General features: G+C 30.5%; 1 protein-coding gene across 3 annotated transcripts in view; it reads right to left on the bottom strand.

Annotated features, from left to right (window-relative positions):
- The window catches only part of LOC107166611 (GTPase-activating Rap/Ran-GAP domain-like protein 3), a 370,828-nt gene that overhangs the window by 47,838 nt on the left and 299,619 nt on the right, over positions 1-23,371 (bottom strand). For all 3 annotated transcript variants that reach the window (XM_089222594.1, XM_089222595.1, XM_089222593.1), the window contains 2 exons: positions 9,330-9,396; positions 9,159-9,261 (listed from right to left, as the gene is read on the bottom strand). In XM_089222594.1, the coding sequence (XP_089078720.1) occupies positions 9,159-9,261; positions 9,330-9,396 (170 nt within the window). The remainder of the gene's footprint in view (positions 1-9,158; positions 9,262-9,329; positions 9,397-23,371) is intronic.

Below are 23,371 nucleotides of genomic sequence, written 5' to 3'. Positions count from 1 at the left end.
AAATAAATGTAAAAATACAAAATCATATAAAAATACAAAATCATTACACCAATATATCTGACACAAAATATATATATAAAATCATTATGCCTACATATCTTACACAATAAATATAAAAAAAAAAATAAATACAATACATATTATATTACACGTTTACATAATCAACATAAGTACTGCGTAAGGAAAGAAAGAGAAAAAAAAACTGATACGCTATGGTATGTTTGCCATTTTTACCCAACTTTTCATTTGGTCAGGACCAATTATACCTTCATACGGCCTTTGAGTAACTTGGTTACCTTCAATATCTCCGACAACATATCTATCATGATCTAGTACTTTTCTCACGACATATGGTCCTTTAAATTTAGGTATGAGTTTTTTATTCACGCCAAGAGTCACATCAACATTCTTTATCATGACATAATCACCAACATTATATTTTATAGGCTCCTTATGACTATCATTATAATATTCTTCGCTTTTCGTTTGTGTCTTAACAATTTGTTCGGACGCTTTTCCTCGGATCTCCAGCAAATCAAATTTATTTTCATTTATTTCCTCTAACACATGTCTCAGTTCATCATTCACATCTCCTACTTGATTAATACCAAACAACAATCTACTAGGTGTTTGTCCGGTCGATCTATGTACGGTGTTATTTATTGCAAACTCAACTTTATATATAACTCTGTCCCACTCGTCATTCGGTTCTGCGATTTTTGCTAACATTGGCACTATTGAACGGTTGACGACCTCAACCTGACCATTTGCTCTAGGTGTCCCGGTTGCTATCAACACATGTTCAATGGATTCCGACACCAAAAATGTTTTAAAGTCATTTGACGTGAAGGCAGTACCTCTGTCGGAAATAAGACGTTTTGGTTTTGAATAGGAACAAAAATATCCTTTTAAATGTGATACCACTTCTTCAGTTTTTGTCGTCTTACTCGGATAACATCGTACGAACTTAGAAAAACTATCAATAACGACCAAAATAAATTTATTATTATTTTTAGTTTTTTCTAACGGTCCTAAGTGATCAACATGAATAGTTAAGAACGGGCGGTCACCTTTCGGAATGCTATGTAAATACCCCTCGCGTTTGCCTGCTATCGGTGAATATTCTATGCACTTCAAACAATTACGTACATAATTACGAACTTTTAATTTCATTTCGGGAAACCAATATATTCGCCTAACATTTTCAATCACTTTTTCTACTCCTACGTGTGCCATGTCATCGTGGCAACTCCGAATTACATTATTTTCCATAGTTTGTGGTACGTAAAACAACAACTTATCTTTCTCTTTGCGATAAACTAGACCTTCTCGCAATTCAAATTTTTTATCACTTCTAACCTGTAAATTATTTCGAATTTTTACAATATTTTCGTCTATTCCTTGTTTTATCGCCAATATTTGTTCAAAAGTATTGGCTTCCAAAATTAAAATATTATGGCACCTACTCAACGCGTCAACGTGTCCCATTCCCGTTCCAGGTCGATGAATAATTTCAAAATCATAATTTTGCAATAAAAGAGCCCATCTGGATATTCTGGGATTAATAGTCTGCTTGTCCAATGTTAACCTTAAGCTATTACAATCTGTCACAATTTTAAAATGTATTCCAGCTAAGTAAACATGAAATCGTTTAATTGAATACACTACTGCTAAACATTCTAATTCAAAGCTATGATAACGAGATTCGGCCTCTGTCGTACGTTGACTAAAGTAAAACACTGGGTGGAGTTTCCCGGTCGACTGCCTTTGTAACAGTACTGAGCCATAACCATACGAACTAGCGTCACAGTGTAATTCTGTTTCAGCTGACGGGGAATATATACTAAGTATGGGCGTTTCGGACAATTTTTTCTTTAACGTATCGAACGAACATTGTTCAGCTTCACCGAAAACAAATTGAGTGTCTTTCTTCAGTAAATTGTGTAACGGTTTAGCAACTAACGAAAAATTGGATATGAATCGTCGGAAATAACTGGCTAATCCGATAAACTGTCGTACCTGTTTTTGATTCTTGGGGACAGGATAATTTGTAACGGAATCTATATTTCTAGGACTAGGACGTACACCTGATTCATTTATCACATATCCTAAGTACTCTATACTATCATACAAAAATGAACATTTATCTAACCGAAACTTCAAATCGAACTTGGCTGCGAGGTTAAACACTTTTTTTAAAATAATGAAATGATCTAGAACAGTTTCCGTCGCGATTAATATGTCGTCCATATACAGTATTATCTCTTCTTTATCAATTAAATCGGCAAAAATCTGTTGTGTAAATCTCGAAAAAACTTTAGGTGCATTTGCCAATCCAAACGGCATTTTTAAATATTCGAACTGCCCTAACGGCGTTACGAAAGAGGTAAACGGGACGGACTTCTCATTCATCCTAACATGATGGAACCCATTTTTTAAATCTATGTGCGAAAAATATTTTTTATTTTTCAATTTATCGATTTGGTCGTCAATAAGAGGTGCAGGAAAATTGTCTTTGACGGTGATTTTATTTAACTCACGATAGTCTACGCATAACCTAATATCACCTGTTTTCTTTCGTACGAGTACAATTGGACTGCTGTATGGACTTCTACTTGGCCTAATCACACCCTCTTTCAACAAATCACTTATTATAGCTTTTAATTTTTCTCTATCACTATATGATATGCGTCGCGCTCTGTAGGAAATAGGTTGATCGTGTTTAAGTACTAATTTCATCTCTAAATTCGGGTCAGTACTATCCTGTACACATCGTTTACCTAAAACATACTCACTTTTGTATAACTCTACCAATTCACTTACATACGTAAATTCCATTTTCGGGTTCACATTCAATTTTTCTTTCACACTCTCAAACTCGTGCTCATAATCCACACACAAAATTTGGTATAAACCGTCTGTCACTTTTGCTTGATTAACGTCATTGATTAAATTCAATCTTACAACACCATTTTGGAAACACAAACTTACACCTGGTTTAGTAATAAAATCTCTACCTAATATAGCATTCATTACCATAGTGTTTTCAGGTACAATATAAAAACGTAACTTAAATCTATTATCATTAATAACAATTTCGGTTTCAAAAATACCTAACAATTCTAACTTTGTACCGTTTATACCAGAAAAATTACAATCATTTTCCAACGGTTTAATAACATCATAATTATAAGGTAACAACTCACGTTTTAGTAGACTAATCGGGCTTCCGGTATCAATGATCGCAGCGAACGTAATTCCACACGACGTGTCTTGGTCCACGGGAAAACTGCACTCGCAAACAACTTCATACGGCTTCGGGTGATCCTGTTCTGGTTTCGGTCGTTCTTGATTCACATTCATCACTCCGGAATCTCCTTCTGTTGTTGTACCACCTTTCAATGCATCTTCGCGTTTCGTCGACGTTGTGCGCGTCAGACTCGGGCACTTCGAACGTTGGTGCGTGGTTGACCCGCACTGATAACAAGCGCCTTTCTCAATACGTGGTTTCGTACACGACGATGCAATGTGTGACTTTGAGCCACAATTAAAACAAATTTTAACAGGTCCGCCAGCATTTGAGCTCGGAGCAGTGGTCTGTCGAGATCCTGAAGTACGCGTAAACGTGGGCGTCCTAGGGATTTGTTGTTCTTTCGGCGTTGACGTAAGTTGTCTTATGCGTAACGCGCGTGACGCGTCCAAACGTTCGAAACTAACAACATCATTTAACAATTCGTCGACATCTGCGTGGTCGCGGCTTAACAAATGCACGCTTAACTCTTTTGAATACAGACCTTCGAGCACTTGCATTTTCGTCTCTTGAAAACTTAATTCAAGTAACGAACACAAATGAACCTTTTCGTGAAAATATTCGAGCACATTTTCACTTTTGCGTTGGACACGACGTACCATTTCTTTCCATCTGTCTCCGATTGAAACTTTTCCAACAAAAGTCCGTTTAAACTGCGTTTCAAACTCGATCCAACTTACGATTTTTCGTGACGAAAACCAATGCTTGGCAGGTCCTTCCAGATTCGTGCGCACCGACTGCAACTTAAAGTTGTCGGGCCATTGATTTAAATTAGCTACACTGTTGACGGTATTCAGCCAATCAAGAGCTTGAAATCCAGGATTTAGTCCGTCAAATACAGGTATAGACTTATGAAAATCCGGTGCGAACGTTATTTCGTTTGTCGACTTTGTCTGTTGCATATTCAACAGCTCCATTAACATACGGTTTTGAACCATCAATGTCTCCAACATTTGCTTCGTGTCTACCGTAGGTTCAACATTCTGAGGTGCAGCCGCTCCATTTGCACCAGTGTCATTCGACGACGTACTTCCGGTCGCCGGTGTCGAAATCGGTTCTTCACCCTTTCCTGACGAACTCATACTTTCTACTTGTTGACCGCTTACTGAACGACTTGCTGCTAACGTACGTGATCTCGTAACTACGCCCTGACTTTCGTTGGTCATGTGTCAAACGACGCTTACTGTTTGACACAGACTAAAAACTTACGGTTGACTGCGGTATCGTACGGACTACGGAGGTGCGTAAATTAATGAATTTCATTAAAACGTACCCCACACCTGAGCTGGTGTGTGTGTACGGCGATCGTACAGACACACAAACAAAAAGATCGACGAATTCTTACTACAATAGTTTATTTCTATTCAAACATTACTTACAAATCGCTCGCGTACTAGGATGGCTGATGACTGACTAGGGGTCGTCTATGTCGCCTATATTTATTAAAAACGAAACAGGTTCTAGAATGTTCGCGACCCGGCACGCCACCGCACGACGGTTCGCGAACATTCGTTAAGCCGATAATAATAATAATAATACTCTAATTTACGTACGCTCCCAACAGTAATAATATTTTAATTGATCATATAATCATGGTTTCGTTTAATAATAGATTATTCTTAAGTGTAGTAAACACTTTCAGCTATATTTAATTTAAGCGATGAATCTAACCGAAAATATTCATTTAACTCCACATTAATATTTCCCTTTTAATGCCATTATATAAAACAATAAAATTTACGGAGTTTAAGATTAAAATATCTAATATTACAGGTACAATATACCTAATCATATAATACACATCACAAATAATAAATCGGTTTAAATTATGATGTTTTTAGATTGTAAACGACTGTAATAATATCAAGAATTGTAATTAAACTATGATAAATAATTATGAACATCAACAAGGTTGGAACGTAGGTTTCACTACAATTCGCAGTTCACACCTATGCAAGATGAGAAGTATCGGTTATTTACCTAATAAAAAGAGAAAAAAATCGTATAAAACGTATTGACATAAATATTTTATTTCATGAGATCGTAAAATGTATTACCTATGAATATTGAAAAAAATCTGGTAAATATATTACGTGGAGTTCCATTATATATTTTTATATTCCACAAAGCTTTATCAGTTTGGACTTTGAATTTTTTGTGCTACTTTTTACAACCGCCCGTTTATATTGCTTTGCTTATTAGTGTGTATTATATACTCGTCGAGTGGAATGTTTGCACTAAAATTGCATACTAAAAATTGCAATATCATAACTCACTATACTATATAGTATTATAATAGTTCGTTGATTAACAATATATATGGCTGTATTTCGTATTTTATTATTTTCAATTCTTATTAACATTGTTTTTTTTTTTTTTTAATGAGCTTTGATATTCCTATTTTCGTCACTTTAAATATTGCTTACACGTAAAAGAGTAAAACCAAGTTTATGGGGTCAAAAATATATATATTCTACCAACATTTAAAAACTTAGGTAGGTACAAGATTTATTTAAAGCCATTTATCGTCTTTTATATTTAGCATTATCAACAATTAAAAAAAATATGTTTTATAGTCTAGTTGATGTTAATATTCTTGGAAAATATAGTATATACATTTTTATATCGAAGAGGTAACAGTTAATAATTTATAACAACGTACTTTGTCTCAATTACTTAACGTTGACTTAGTCTATGATATTGTTATGTACGACTAAATGTATTGATAAATTAATATAAAAACTTAAATAATTTAACGAATATTAAGTCTTCTTAATGGAAATTATAATGTAGGATTGATGTGTCTGAAAATAATCGTTCTAATGTACACATTTTGGCACAAAACGATCTCCTCGAAGGTCGAGCCTTAAATTCGATAACGAGAAGGGTACGATGTGTCACATGACGAAAATGGTTAAAACAAGGGTCGGAACGAATGATGATGCAGATGTTGGACAACTTACGGTCTATAGTAATCTAACCGTCATGAGGGTATATAGTCTGGGCCGATGGACTGAGGGAGACGCCGCATATCAAATTATAGAAGGAATAAGGCATGTTTGTAGATGATTTTGTGGATGAAAAGCCTATAAATAGCCTGCAAAGTGTATACAAAGTTTTTCCGAGAAAACACATAGCAAATAATATTATTATGATATACAAGAGAGAAACTTTTCACTCAACTTGGAATATAAATTCTTGATATTTCATTATATTACATAACACTTACATACATTATATTTCAATCTTAAGTTACACGTTTTTTAATCATTTTGTTTTCATGGTATTAAGTTTAAAAATTAGGTTGATATATATTATAATTTATTAAATTCAATTGTAAAATTTATCTCCACAGTCACATTACATACAAAATAACCAATAGAAGATTCAAAAAAAAATGTGTAAACATAAAGTTTATTGGATCAATTACAGTTGTATGAGCAAATTGGTAGAATATTGTTCATTGATCCATATCTTGGTAAAGTTTTCATATGGTTTAAGAACACTGGCTGTCAATTAATATATTATCTTTAGGTTCGATAATGAATAATTACTATTTATTGAGTTAATTTATTTAATATTACTAGGTTGTTCAGTTTAAAAGTGAACCTCATCGAAGATATCGGTTAATATTCTGTATAAGAATTTACTTATTTAGTAATGTTCAGATTGACGAGGAAAATAATTATCGTTTATATTTTGTTGAAAAATAACGTTTTAGAAATCATCTAGTTTAATAAATAATTTGTATATTATAACAATAATATGAGTATCATTATTTATTTTCAGATTTACATTTATTATAGCCTGAAAACCCAATTATTATCATATTGAAAAGTAAAAAAAAATTACAAGTCAATTATTATTTGGAGCTGTCAACGTGAATAAAAAACTTTTTAAAAATATATACAATATATAATAATATTATAGTTGTTAGAAAATAACTTTGGACCGACACACGTGTATCAAGTCCATTAAAAGTTTACAACGAGCTTATAAAGAGTCCATGCATGCAGAATCTACATAATAATGTATTCCATGTATATGCACGTTAATGTATACAATATTTCCACCACGTTATTGAAAAAACATATGTAAAATATCACACGTATTAGACACGTAGACGTTGTGTGTCAAAGCAGCAGTGTGGTGAAATATAACTTTGGAACATGTCATATTTCATTTCATAGTAAAAAAAATAATTTTATATTTTCTTATATTTCTTATTCTTATTTATACTTTCAAACTATCAACTGTAATTGCAAATCATAATATTAGCTTATATTTTATAATTTATATTATATAGATATTTAGAGCAGGAATTTTAATACTTGAGATGGTATTATTTTTAAAGTTTGGGCCTTAATAGTCGTTCGGTCGTAATTTGAAATAGAGATAAAAATGTTTTATGTTTCTTGACTACTCCACTAATGTATTAACAATAAATCATTAATAATTAGCGATAAAAGTTTGTTTGATAATAATATTATATGTTTATATCAGATTTCAAAAAATCACGTTTAACGTAAAATATATATAAAAATGTGAGCTTCAATTAGAACACTCTGAAACTGATCCAGCAGCCACAAAATTTCTCTCACCATCAATGAAAAATACAAATCTTTATCAGACCTAATGAACTTCAAACCACTTATATTTAATAACAACACCCACCCGTCATCCCATCTATGAAAGTGGAATATAAAACTCAATACTTAACCACTCAAATTCAACGAAAATCTTTTTTCAACTTCAACTATAATTTATAAACAATAATTTTAAAATAATAAGTGTAGAAGAATACCACCGACACATCAAAATCTTTAAAGACACATCAAAATCTCTCAGTCCATTCGCCTTTGTAGAAAATATCTAAAAAAATCTGAATGTTCCAAATCTCTTTCTGAAATTAGAATTTGTTTTGCCATAAGCCAAGTCACTTAATCTCACACGCGGTGAATTCAATGTCTGACGAATAAATACTCATTATAAGTGACTCTCTAAGTGCACAAGCAAAGACATGTATTGGAAACTCTTGTTTAAGACACCTGTATCTTATAATCAAAGGAGAACGTCTAATTGCGAACTATAATGTGACATACCATTAACCACTAGTACCACGTCATATTCGAATGATCCAAGTTGAACGCAGCTTCAGACGAATTCTTAAGAACCCAATCACCATAATACTAGCACTTGGAGAGGAAAACTTGGGAAATATTTTGACGTTTTCAAGGATATAAATCTATCAAAGTTAATCTAAGTAATTTAAAATATCAATTCCTTCTACATGGTAAACATGAATTATTATCCATAGAATTAAGACTATTGTGAATTGTGATAAAATAATATAACTGTAATATGTAAAACAACCCGGTTATATTATTTACTTCAAGCCTTATTAACTAAAAAAAAGATCAAACGTGACGGAAATAAAATAATATGTAATCCAATGATGTCAACAGTCAATTTAAAAACTCTGTAATACATTTTCAGCTTTCTGCAAACAGCATAAATGAATATTTGACGAGCTTGAGATGACACTAAATTAGTTGAAATCAAAACCTTTGATGTTATAGTGTTGTGGTTTCGCGTAGATTTGGCCAATTTAATTTTATGATGGAAATGTACGAAAAAAGTTAAGTATCCCCTTACTTGTGGGGTGTAGCTTAATTGCTTATTAAAGAACGCCGTGTTACAATAATTGTATATTATTTAATTGCATTAAAAAACATTATTCTTAACAGATGGGTTCTGAAAAAATGGATTTAATGAATATACCATCTCTGGGACGAAATGTTTTACTATAAGTGATATATTATATTATTTAAAATTATCAAACACTTACCATTACTTAACATCTCGTCGTCGGTTAGTTGGCTGGGTTTTGTGTACAGTACGCCGAATTTGAAATTAACCGATCCTTCTTGCTCTTCCAAAAGCAACAAATCCTGCAAACATAAAATTTTTTAAAGGTCATAGATTTTTGATCATTCTAAAAATCATTCGCTATGCTTACCTTTTGAATTTCTGGTGAAAATATTTCTTTAGGGCCTTTTTCTAATTTATCCATAGCCGGAAAATTACTGTAACCATACAAATACATAATAATTATTGATAGGTTTTATGTTTAATATATATATATTTTTTTAATTTAAATATATGCAATCTGTTTACAATAAAAAACAATAAGTAATAAGGTGTTTAATGTTTACCAACAATTTTTCATGCTTATACGCATAGTATCTATTTGTATTAAACTACGATATTTCTATAGGTTGTAGATTGGTGATTTAATAATTTCAACGTTCTTATTATAACTTAATTTTAATATTCAACACTTCATTATAAGATTTTAAAAATTATGTCGAAGTAGTTATCAATCTTATTTCTTAGTGGCGTATTAGAATTAAGAATTATCTACTGAAAAGTTTGACACATCGACAGTATCGCACCAAACATGAACTTCTTAATAACAAATAATTTTATCAAACTTAGAAAAAAATGTAGCTTTTGATAATGATTAGCAATGTGGGTGTAGAATGAACTTTTCATTTTAATCGTTTTATATTAAAATTATGATTTAAAAGTTTAAAACACATGAATATAAATTACTAATTTTTCAGTATTTTATAATTTATTCTTTACAATTATTTGAGAAAAACCAATATCTTTCATAATACCATTTTAGTGTGTGCTGAGTACTTTTGTTTTCATAATTGATAAACATATGATGAACTCGTATAAATATGACATTTATTGAACAGCAACTTGGCGTATAGTTAAGTTAAACTTTTTTTGAGTGCCAAGACGCTAAATTCATTAAAATATATGATTTGAATTACTTGAAGAATGTAGCTGATTCGCACATAGACCTACCGGTGGTAATTAATAATAGTCATGACATCGTAGATTAGGGGAGTTATATGCTAAAAATACCTTTCACAATTTTAACCTAATGGATTTAATTTTGAGGATAAAGGTTTTCAAAATATGTATGTTAAACCATGTAACCGTTACAATTTTAGTTTTGAATTGACTTCGCGAGTATTTGAATTACTTATTATATGAAATTATTTATATACCTAACATAATTGTTGAGCTTTTGGCTCGACTGTAATCTTATAACCATCATTGACTTGTAAGTCAGTTCACAACATGCATTTGCCGTGAATGCATTTAAGGTAATTTCCAGTGTGATGATACAAATATTGAAATATCTATGTACAAGTGTATTTCATAAAAGTATTATCTTGCGTTAATTAATTAAAAACATGAGATTTTTGAATTTGGGATACTCAATGCGGAATATAAGTTGATTTCTGTATTTAATTATGATAAGGTTGACATACAATCAAGGCACCAATCTTAATAGTAACGGTGGTTTGTTGGAGTATTTAAGAAACAACAACGATAAAATATATAAAATTCGATTATTTTTCAAATAAATTATTTTGAAATTTTTGTTTTCAATTATTTGTTGTCTACATCCCGTCATCGGGGTCGATAATGTATGTTTAATCCCTTCAAATCATTAAAAAAAGTTCTAAAAGTTAAAAATAAAAATTGAGCCAATCAGTGTGAAGTGTATAGGTATAATTTGAAACATATTTTCCCTTGCAATATTTCAACTTGTTAAAAAAATCAAAATTAATAAATCGCAATAAAATTCTAATCCTAAATAATAATTATCGTTGGCATGTACTTCAAACAGGGTATTTCAAATGTCGTGCCATAGAATTGACGATGATCACACCGACGATTTAATACACCATGACGCGTATGTATAAACAATAAATTTAAAATTTAAAATATCTACAGACAGACGTCCTCGCTGGTGCATTACATTATATATATTACATGTACTTTTATGATAGCCTGAAATATCTTACAACGTACATCGCAAAACGGTCGCCACCGAAGATCACCGTGACAATAATACGTATCATCATCGTCGTAGTTTTCTTCATTCAATTACTTAACTTCAGACCGAATCCTATCCGACTTCGTGTCGCCGACCGAACAGTGTACGATAACTGACACACACACACACACACATACAAAAACTTACTGAGAGTTCGTCGTCGACAGTCGATCGATCAACACGTCGACGTCCGTTTATCGCTCACGTAATCCGTCTTTGCGTTTGCCTCACACTCGGCAGGTTTCCAGACCCGGTGGCGTGTCTTTCGGGAAATTCAACTACGACACCGTGGGCAGGGTTGAAACAATCCATTAATATAGTCCCGAAGAGTCGTAAAAAACAAAAACATTACATCCAACGTCATTTTATACGACAAGCGATGACGTGGGACGGTAGTACCTATTATTTTATCGTATATATATATATATGAATATTATCGTGCATACACAGTGTTTGTTTGCACATTATATACACGATTAAACAGCAATGATAGATATTATTATAATAGGATACATTATTATTTTTATTATTATTATAGATATTTTGTTCCCAGATTGATTTTAATTTTGGATAAGACTATTTAATTTCATCACAACGCCTCATATCGATCGAAACATATTTTCGAAATTATTTTTAGTTGATCGTTTTACTCACATCTCACATGGAATAGGAACATTTAAGATAAAACATATTTTATTCGCCGAAAGGCTCAACTCAAGTGTGTAAAATGGGCAGGTACAATATTAACAATAATATGATGATGATATCATAAATAAAAATAGAAATGCCAAATATTATTGCCTACACGATAGACGTTCTCTTTTGTATGCGGTTATTACGCTAAAAAGGGTTTCGAATCTGTTTTTCAACAGTATACAATGTACAACAGGTATCAATACCTTACGTCAACACATGGTTTTGTGTTTATGTACCGCGGTAACGTTGGCAGATTGAAATTTTTCATTCTCTTCATATTCTATTTCTGTTTCATCTCTTTCCTCTCCATCGCAATAATGTCGTATTTTAGGTTTCAACGACAACGCTTTATTCGCGAAATTTTATAATTTTGCAGTTTTGAATCGCGACGAGATTATAAAATAATAACACCATAATTGAGGACCTCACGAGTGGATATAATGACATTAGTCGGGATTTCTTTTTGTCTATTGTCTCATACGTATATACCTATATGCCTTCCTCACTGCTCCACATCATAAAATCACATGTATTAAAATAATTTCTTTTACTAAAAACATCATTAGTCTCTCATTATCATGCTTTAACAGTAATACAGTATACATTTTACTTAACATTCTGCAGGATTTCCGTGGTAAACGCCGTGATAATGAGGACAGAAATCACCAAGAGAGGATAAGTTTATTTTATGCTTACGTATAATTCTATAGTAACATATTCTTCTGCAGAAACGAAACAGAATTCCACGAAGACTTTTGCGTGAAACTGTCTCATACCACGTACATATTTTATCAAGTAAAATAATCATTATATTCACGTTAACTAAGAACACACTTAAAAAAACAAAAAACCAATTGATGTATTAAAATATCAGTATGTTTGCTATTACAGACTAGATTGCTTTACTGTTAAAAATGTTCCAAGAGTGTTAACTAAGTCAAAAGTATTGGTACCTGTCTTAAATAAACCAGCGAAAGTATAAGCTATACAAGTCCAAATGAAATATAATTATACATAATAATATCATAGTAAGAATATGACGTAAAGAGGTATATTGTATAGCTACTCTATGCAAACGGAAGATATGAACATGCCAGAGTGACCTCTACGATAATATAAAATTACACAATTTTTTTTTCCCAAACAGTTATTAATGTGATGTTTTATATAAATAATGTAATAAATAGCAATATTATAATATATTAATACATATTTAATAATAATATTCACGAAAATAAGTTGGTAGTGAGTACTGGATACCCATAGAGTTGCCAACCAGCCAGTATTTTACATCCATAAACTTAAAAAGCCGGTTGCAAGTATTAACCTATAAAAAGCCTGTATTTTCAATGTAATGATTGTAAAATAATAAAAAACCGGTATTCCCATATCTGATCAAGAGTTTAGATATAAATATTTTATCGTTTTTTGGGAAATTGGTTATCAGATATTATACTGTTAATAAATCTTATAATCTTAATGACTTCAGATGTCTATCGTCAACTTTGAAATTTTTATAAGTAGTATGATTAATATGCACTACCTTGTACCTATTATGTCGTTGTCGTATGTGGCACTGAAAATGATGACTTTTTGTACCCTTGGCCCGGTATTTTCAAATTCAAAGTTGACAACCCGCCCAAAATGTTGTCTGTTGCAGTTGTCTTTGTAGTACTTATTTTGTGGCTGATCGTTTATATTTTCTGCGATTTATTCTCCGAATAATAATATGTACAGTGTACATTCATGCAAACATAATAATATTAGTAATATTACTGGCAATTTATTTTAAGTATTTGGTCACTTTGTATCTCCCACATTTGCTTGATTCACTTGCGTCAACTAGAGATGATATGCAATTGACTGGCATGAAGTGGCGGCCAAGTTTCCGACTGTACTCCGTTTCATATTATATATAGTATGGTTGATCTCCAAAACATATTTCGACACTTTTTCCTTGGCTTGTTGGATTTCTCAATAATGTTTACATGGTTTTTAAAAATAAGAACATGTCATCATTGAATTATATGATTTGTATATCCGAATACGTAAAACTTATTGTTATATACATTATTGTTCGTCATACAAAATGTGGGCGACATATTGTATAGAGTGATTGTCAATATATTTTGAGTGTCGCTAATGATAATTAATGTACATACTATTTCGCTTGGTACACTAGTATTAAAAAAACTTCGGTATTTTTCTTTATATTGATAAAATATGATGTTTGAAGTCCATAACTATTAATTATCATCCTTCTTTTTCTCTTATTCATTATATGTACCTACAATACTTTCTGGTATTTTAATTTAATTAATTTCCCAACAACGCATATTATATTATATATTATACATTATATATACGCACGTATATTGTTTATTATTTATATAATTGTAAGTAAAAAAGTCTAAACATACATTTTACGAACATTATTTCATTGAAGAAAATATTATTTTATTTTGGTACCTATAACATTCATAAGTTATAAGCTGCAGGTCGATAAGATAAACGGTAACAGTGCGCTTATCTAGAGGAACAGTGAAAATTAAATATGCTAAATTGATTAGTGATTACGCTTCAAGCAAGGAGGTTATAATAATATGAATATAAAATGTACCTAATCAAAAGTTTAAGTTTTGTATGGAACGTGGTATAGATTTCAGCGCCTGGATGTGCAGGCATGATACAATCAGCAATTTCTAGGGATTTCCGTTTTACCACCAGGAGCTTTGGGGATTCCTAATTTACCACCCACTGGACGGAAAAAGGTCACTTTCCGACGCTTTAACCGTCATCGAAAAATAAACTTTTAGCGCAGACGTGAAAAAAACTTATTTGAATAACCTCAACGATGGCTATATAATAATTGTGTCCGATGACCGATATTGTGATTTTTAAATTTGTACGCTATCGACGACGTTTCGATTTAAGTAAACCATAATTTTATTAAGCAAATAACTGTAACTATGCCAATGACGAAATAACAAGGTATTATCACAGCAAACTGGATTTCGTTTAGACTACGCAGAATAGGGCAGGAGAAATCCTCGTCGTTTGATTGGCTTATATTTTAAAGTAATTTACCGGCATAATATCAAGGACCAATGAAAAGCCGAGGAAGACTCCCACTCCTATTTCTGATAATAAAAGTACTATGCGTATTACAAAGTTGTGATCATACCTTGTTATTTCGTCATGACTACGATGATATACGTCGAAACAGTAGCTGCAGCTGACTGAGGTTTGATGATATCTGCAAGTTTATTATTTTGTTTGAAGTGAAATAATAATATATAACCATCATATACCGTGTTGGGCGTTGGCATATTATCATAAAGTTATACTCGCGATTATTATTTACGAACCGTATCGGAATTCCCGTGAAGCTGCTGAATAATACACAATATTAAAATATATAATATACAGGGTGATCCACCATGCATATTCTCGTCCTTTTTTCTTTGATAATGGAGTTATTAAAAATCTGATTTTTTGGAATCTTTAATTATACTCAAAGACCATATTTTCGAATTTTTGAGATTTTTTTACCACTTTTTAAGGAGTGTCCTGTGGCCAATACAAACTTTTTTTTTTCTGATGATAACCCTAATTTTTTACTGTAAATTATTAAGCGGATAATTCTTATGTAGTTTTTGAGTTATTTAACTTTGTGTTCTAAGGAAAAAAGTTCCATGATATAGGTTTATAATATATGTGATCTATGGTGGATTTGAAAATATTAGTCATTGGTATTAATCTATCAGTATAAAAATGATTTGTAAAAACTACCTAAATATTATAAATACAAATTCCAATAATACGTTTAATTTATACTTATTATATTAAGTAACTTATGCAAAACAATTTTTAAGGACTATTATTCTTAGTACAATCATTTCAATAGCTAGGAAATAACTCGTTTGAATTTTGATTTCAATACATCAAAATGTTCAAAACAATTATCCGCTAAAAGTTTACAGTAAAAAGAGGGGGTTTTAATATGAAAAATCAAAAGTTTGTATCACCACAGAAAACTCTTTAAGTGGTGCAAAAATCTTACGAATTTAAAAATATGGTCTTTGAATATATTTTTAAGATTCCAAAAATCAGATTTTGAATAAATTCATTATTAAAGAATAAAAGAGGCTGAGAATTATTGGTGAATCACCCTGTAGAGGTATGTGGTATAGTTTGGAAATATGAAAATTTTGTGTCAAATGTGAATGGCATCATTAACGCACGCGCCAGTAGGTATTATAATATTATATACAACCACCACCGTGGCACTTCAAAGCTTTCTGAGAGTTTGAGTGATAATAAAGTCTTAGTTGACGGCCCTCGGTGCAGGGTGGATAATGTTTAGCGATTCACCGTGTATCATATTATACACAAGGCGATTAAATTGATTTATGGAGACGAGCTTGTCTTTTTTTTCACATCTCCTCGCGATTCATTCGGCTATATATGCTTATAGCTAAGCTATACGTTTAAGATAATATCGATTAAATCGAATTGAGCCATAGCACACTCATCTGTCATCGTATTCGAATGCGATCCGCCATAAGTCACGACGACGATAATAATATATATTTAGCGATAAAATACAGTTGGCGCTTAAATGTCCGATCCATATTCCGTGATAAAGCGTTTTTACACAGTGCTGGTGAAATAAAAATGTAAAAATAAATAAATGAAATTTAATTTAGCATTAATTGTTTTGTGTAGATTCTATCTACACATAATTTTATTGTCTTATAATATTTTATACTCTATTAATACATATTTTATTTTAATACCTGGTTATTCACACATTATACCTGTCATCAATATTTTTTGAACATGATTTAATTTTTAACTGAACAATACATTATGCATCTTCTATTTTTATTTGAAATTAATAAAATTAACTTTATATATAAGATTTAAAATTCAAAATTACTTTTTTATTATTTGATTCAAAAAAGTTTATCGCAATACGATATTATTAATCATTCAATAAATTCGTGCGTGTATTGAATACTTAAAATCTTTTTATTTATGAAATATTATACATAATACAAACCAATTAGTTTTATTTTTGCACCTATAAGCATAGATTTTTGATAAAAATAGACGGAGCATTAAAGGAATGATAACGCGTGAAAGCAGGCGGTGCTTGTTAATTGGTTTTCCTCGGGATAGTATCATTTCTCCCAATTTCACTATAAAACTCAAGCTATCTCTCTTGTGAATTTGTTTGGCATGACCCCGTCTTTCAATCATCGCGGCAAATGTTCGGTCTGTTTCTATATACCTACTTGCCTACCAGTAATTTGGTTGAAATATCATTAAAAGATTATATAATTTTTTGAAAAATGATGATAACATTTGCATTATAAATGTTTTTCTCTATAAATACGACACGACCATTTTTCATTCTTGACAATAAGGCAGTAACCAAGAAAAAAGTGTCAGTTGCTCTTAAAGCCAAAACCGTGATTTTTAACAGCAATTGCATGTAGGAAGTTAAAATAAAAACTTAAAATTTCGATGGGCGTGCCTATGGATGTCGAACCCACCCATAACCTCAGCTTTGTCACGGAGGCCTTCGAGACGACCCATGAAATATAATAATAATATATATGCCACATAATGTTACGCACAGAGCGATTCACCAAGAATGCGCTCACCCCTCGTTAGTTCCCTTGTTAATAATAAATTTATTCAAATTCTGATTTTTAAAGCATTCAAATATATACTTAGTAGATCCATGATAATGGGTTATGAAAATATGGAGAGCTTTACGATTTTATACCGTTCAGTAATAACCTAATATTATTAATACATTTAGAATTAAAAATAGTCGAAGTTAAATATAAATAATAGATCCAATTATATTTTTGTAAAACTAAAAAATTTAATTGTTAGGAGTACCAATATACATTTTAATAACTAAAAAAACCACTCGCTTGGATTTTCGTTTAGTTACATCAACATATATCTGCAGCTTAATAACTTACTGTAAATAAAGCTGGTTCTTATTTGAAAAAAAAAGTTGTATCGCTACGAGACTAAATATATTGTATGTAATGTATAATAAGTCTAAATAATTCAAAATATTATAGTCCTTTAGCTTAGGAACTTAAAAATTCCACACATCAGGATTTAAATAAATTCATTATTAACGAGGAAAATTGGGGTGAGGCATCCTTATAGTGAATCGCCCTGCACAGTAGGTATTGATGCAATGTTCAGAACAGGCATTGTAGTTCAATTGGTTGTGTATTGTATGATTTGAAATTAAGGTGTATATTGGATTTCACTGAAATTATAATTATAATTATATTTTTTTATAGCCACGGTACATGGATCATGTCATTGGCAATATGGATTTTGAGTGTTGTATGTTGGTTTATAATAATAATAGCCGGATTCTATATATTAAATAAATACATAATATGGGCGTAACTAGTTACTATAGATATTACACCATATTCCGTTTTCCACCGAATAATGACTAACGATTCCAGCTGTTAATAAACTGACAAAGCTTCGAACACGGATCAAAATCAACAATATACGCACGTCAGACACTCATAATTTTGGTTCCACCAATCGAAAACACCAACGGACTGAGTGTGAAAAATAATGAAAATCGCCTTTAACTTATAGCAATCAAAACAACTGGCTACATTTTGAGTCTGAACTGAAGTTATATTAATTTAATTTATACCTACAATAAGTAATTTAGTTGTAATATATAGTTACACCCTAAATGAATAGTTATTATAATGTTACGTATAAAAATTAAGTTATTTATATTATTGTGATATTGCACATAATTGTTATGGGTAGTCCTTGGAAGAATAAAAGTATGTAATTAAAAGTTTTGGTGAGTAATCCAAATAAAACTGTTCCATTGAAGTGTAATACTTATGATTTTATTTCCAGCAAAACGATAATAATACAGGGTGATTTTTTTTATCAAAAGCTATTGACTTTTTCAAATTTATTTTTTTCAAAATTTTAGAACCATCTTGTTCTAGAACTATATATTTTCTAAATATTTTCACCCTTATAATTATCAGGTTAACCATTATCAACTTTTGATTTTTAAATGACGACCTATACTTAAAATTTCATAAACTAAAAAGGCTATTTTTTCAATGAATTTTCACGTTTAAATTTTCATTTTTCGTTAATCCGTTTACAAGATATAGCCAAAGTTGGGAGGTGTATGTTAGGTGGAGTATACACACAAACACCATATAATCACCCTGTATAATATTATAACACCTACACTGCAGCTATATATTAGGGAAAATGTTTAAAAATAAATTTTAAGTATTAAGACTAGAAATTATTTGAGAGAATGATCAAACGCAAGTTTATCATGTTTCCGCTATGCTTCTGTGCACCGAAATCATTTTCTAGTATACAATTTGAACCATAAACATACATACAAAAAAAAAAAAAAAAAACAAGGATGGTCGACCTCATAATATAGTAGCGAGCGAGTGGCGATGAGAAAGAAGAAGTGCCCGTAGTATCATTTTTTCTACCAACGCGTTTTTTAAACACGAGTATAGGTACAAGACAATCTCGGATTATGATGGTGAAGAAGGAGAAACCATTTACTCAATACAACGATGTATATAAATTATAAATATATAATAAATTACACCTAAACACGAATTTATAATGAGTGTCATTCAATTTGCATTTCAACTTAAATTGAAAAAATGTTCCGTGGCGGCGTGGCGTATACAAAGTGCTTTGGTTAGGCACCTATATTTATTTATTCATTTTCGCATTACTGCAGTTGCTCCGCTACAGGTTTTCCGTTAACAAACCACAGTAACCGTACTTCAAACATAAATTATACGAGTTCGTTATATGGCATAAGCTGCACTAGCTGCTGCAACAAATATAGGGGAACTAATGAACGTTTGAAATCCAGTGTAAGTAAAGTATAGGATAGAAATATAGTTAAACCGTTAACGCAAAATTGAGATTTGATAAAATATTATAAATAAATAAACAATTACATAAAATCTAGTTTGGTGTTAATTTATTATTAGCATACCACGATAAATTATTACAGTAAGGCATGTTTTAATGAATTGACTCATAAAAAATGCATAATTCAAAAATTAATAATAGTTTATAATTTTGTCAGTTTCAATTATTCATTGCCCGACCGTTTTAACAGAAAATAATCATTCAATACTTAATAAATTAAAGTTAATACTTTTCAGTTACTTTTGAAGTTAGGTAATTAATTTTAAGTGAAATAAAGACTTAAAAACAATCTAATTTGATATAATATATATAAAAAAAGTTTTAATTTAATGAATTGAGTTAAAAGAAAAGTTGAACCTTCGTGAAAGATATTATAATAACATAACCTAATATAATATTAAAAATATAATAATAAATTATAGAAATAAATTTAACTTTGATAAGATTATTAATAAAGCATAATGAGCATCTCAAGTTCTGGAGTATAAATAGGTTGACGTATAATTTTGTGATTGAAATAAATAAAGTTATAATTTTGTGTCTGCTATGAGTTTTTTCTATTTTTTCCTGGAGTTCATAAACGTGATAACGAGTCTCAATAAATCGATGATATTTTGTGATTTTACGTAAATTTGATTTATCTCTAATGACAAAAAGCTACATCCGTTCAGCCTTTTATTTTTGATCTCTACAAATTACCTTTTTATTGTGTTTTGAATTCGATATCGGTGACGCAAAAATAGCAAAAGGGAATAAAAAGACCATAATAGCTGTTCAACTATGTTGGTTGCGTTTTCGTTGATCAACTATAAGTATGATAATCGGTAAAATATTATAAGTCGAACCTTACATTTTTCTCAGTAGTCAAAGAAATAGAATATAGGGCGTAGTACTACAGCTTCCTAGTTTTAGTTCTATGGCATAGCGTTTCAAAACGCACATGAAAGAAGCATAATATTATTGAGGACAAAATCAAGTAACTAAATTATAAATCATAACACTATAAATAAATAAACTAATGCATTTTTCCAATCCAATAATATAACAGTATAATCAGTGTTGTACTACTGACGTTGGAATCTAACAAATAAATAATTAACATAATACATTTTTATTGTTATAGACAGATACCTGCAGAGTCGTACAGAAAAATATTATTTAGCATTAGCCAATGGTTAAGAAATGCGTCTTTTTCTTTGTCTAAACAAATCAAATCTTATTTATGGTATCTCAAAATGAATCAAATAAATTCAACTAACTGATTTTTAGAAGTTATATCAAAACAATTTTAAATATTCTAAATAATATTTTAGATTTAGTTTTTTTTTTTTTTAAACTCAACAAACTATTATAAGATCTTGCTTCATACATATCTATAAGTCGTTGCCCAACTTTTTCTAAAATATTTGAGGAAATCCTGTTCAAAATGCTTCTTTCTCTCACTTCCTCAAACTACGCAAAAAACACACACTCAATTTGGATCCAGACCAAAACACCCAACCATGTATAATATGTTATAGTATAATACAATATGTATTATATATTAACCAAATAGGACAGTCGATATAATATCCAGCTCCTTCGAAATATTAATTATATTGTATGATATGTAGATTGCAAATTATTTTAATTAAAAATAAGATTTGATTTTTTTATATTATTACTATATAAATATTTACCAAAATGAATATATATATTACAAACAAAACATTAATTGTTTTTGCCATTTGAAGTATTTAATAAAAACAAAAATAGATAATATTTGCGAATTATTTCTGTTGATTTAATGTCAATGAAGTCAATTCATCATAATTCAATTTATTCAAAATCTTCGTTCCTATTGAAATTACATTATATACTCACATGCTAAGTAATCTCACTTAGCTCATTATAAATCTTATCGAAATTTTCTTTTAATTAATTTAAGTTAACTGAAACTTCTTTTATATGTGGCTTTTGTAATTGTGGACGTATTGTGGCAAAAGTTCTAATGGTAATTCCAATATTCTGAAAAGATTCTCGAAGTTTATAATTATTCGTACTTCGTAGTAAATACAAAAACAAAGTTTATTCGATACTTGTAAAATATACTGATAATGTCTCATGTTTAATATACATTAACTCTTCAATAATTTCGTTAACAATTATATCTTTATTATATTTTATGCTCAAGTTGGCAAATGATTTGTGCAACGCACTCGAGTTCGTTTTTATCAATAGAGAAAAACCATAAATCTTTTAAGAAGTCTATATCACGATTACCTAGAGCCTAGTAGAGAAGACTATATGGTCTATATAAATGTATTTATTTAGATATTATGTTTCATTAATTAAATAATAAATTATCCACTTAGTTTTAAAGACGCGCTTACTAAACTATGTTTAATAATAATGCGTAAATAATAATGTTATTTAGCACTAGCCAACAGTTAAAAAATGACTTTTTTCTTTATATAAACAAATCAAATCTTATTTACGGTGTTTCTCAAAATAACTAAATATGGTACATCGGTACGTATACGGTATACGTATCTGCAGCAAATAATATAAAAATATATCTAAGTAAATAAATATCATAAATTGTACGAACTACGACGAGTCAAATGCATCGTTCGCCTCACGCTATATAGATATGGCTCTTGCAGACATACAATAATAGTAATATTATTATAACAATATTTGATATTATAGTGATCGCGGAGTAACTTTTAAATCGGTGTCAGATCGAAAATAATAAAATACCATAAAAATCCCGATATGAATTATTTTCATCGCATTTAATTACACCGGACGTTATAATTGTCGTTATTATACACCACGAGTGGTGGCCATTATTCAATAAATTATCTATTTACACTGATGTGTGATTATACTATTACATATAATATATATATAATATCATATCACTATATAATAAAATTACACGTGCTATATTACGATATCTATGTAAATAATGTGCGACGTGAAAATAAATAAGAATGCTCCATCCAGCTATTTGTGCCAATGCACTTTAAAATGATTTACATATAGGTACATGCACAATATATCTACAGGTAGACGATATATTGTTATACGCTTTTAGTCAGGATAATCACAATATTATTTGTTATGCATGTAGATGAGCGGCGTGTATATACATATAAGACGTGCACGCTTATTCAAATCGGATTACACTGGTGTACTGGATCTACGCAGCTTTTATTTATTTTTAGCGTCCCCCGAAAAGTTCGACGACGTCCAATCAGGACGCATACAATATTATAATTTTTATTATATACATTATATTCAATATTGTAACGCACGTCATCTGCTTATTGCGTTATGGTCGAACAGAAAGACACCTGTACTGTTTGATATAATATTTATTTATCAAACAATCGCACCAGTGCAGGCCTGAAATATAAAGAACGTACATGCGTAGGTAAAATACAGTGTCA

This window comes from Diuraphis noxia, unplaced genomic scaffold, assembly GCF_037042655.1.
Source record: "Diuraphis noxia isolate RWA-SAM2 unplaced genomic scaffold, SU_Dnox_SAM2 contig0003, whole genome shotgun sequence".
In the NCBI taxonomy this organism is placed as follows: Eukaryota; Metazoa; Arthropoda; class Insecta; order Hemiptera; family Aphididae; genus Diuraphis; species Diuraphis noxia.
This window is presented reverse-complemented; position numbering and strand designations above follow the sequence as displayed.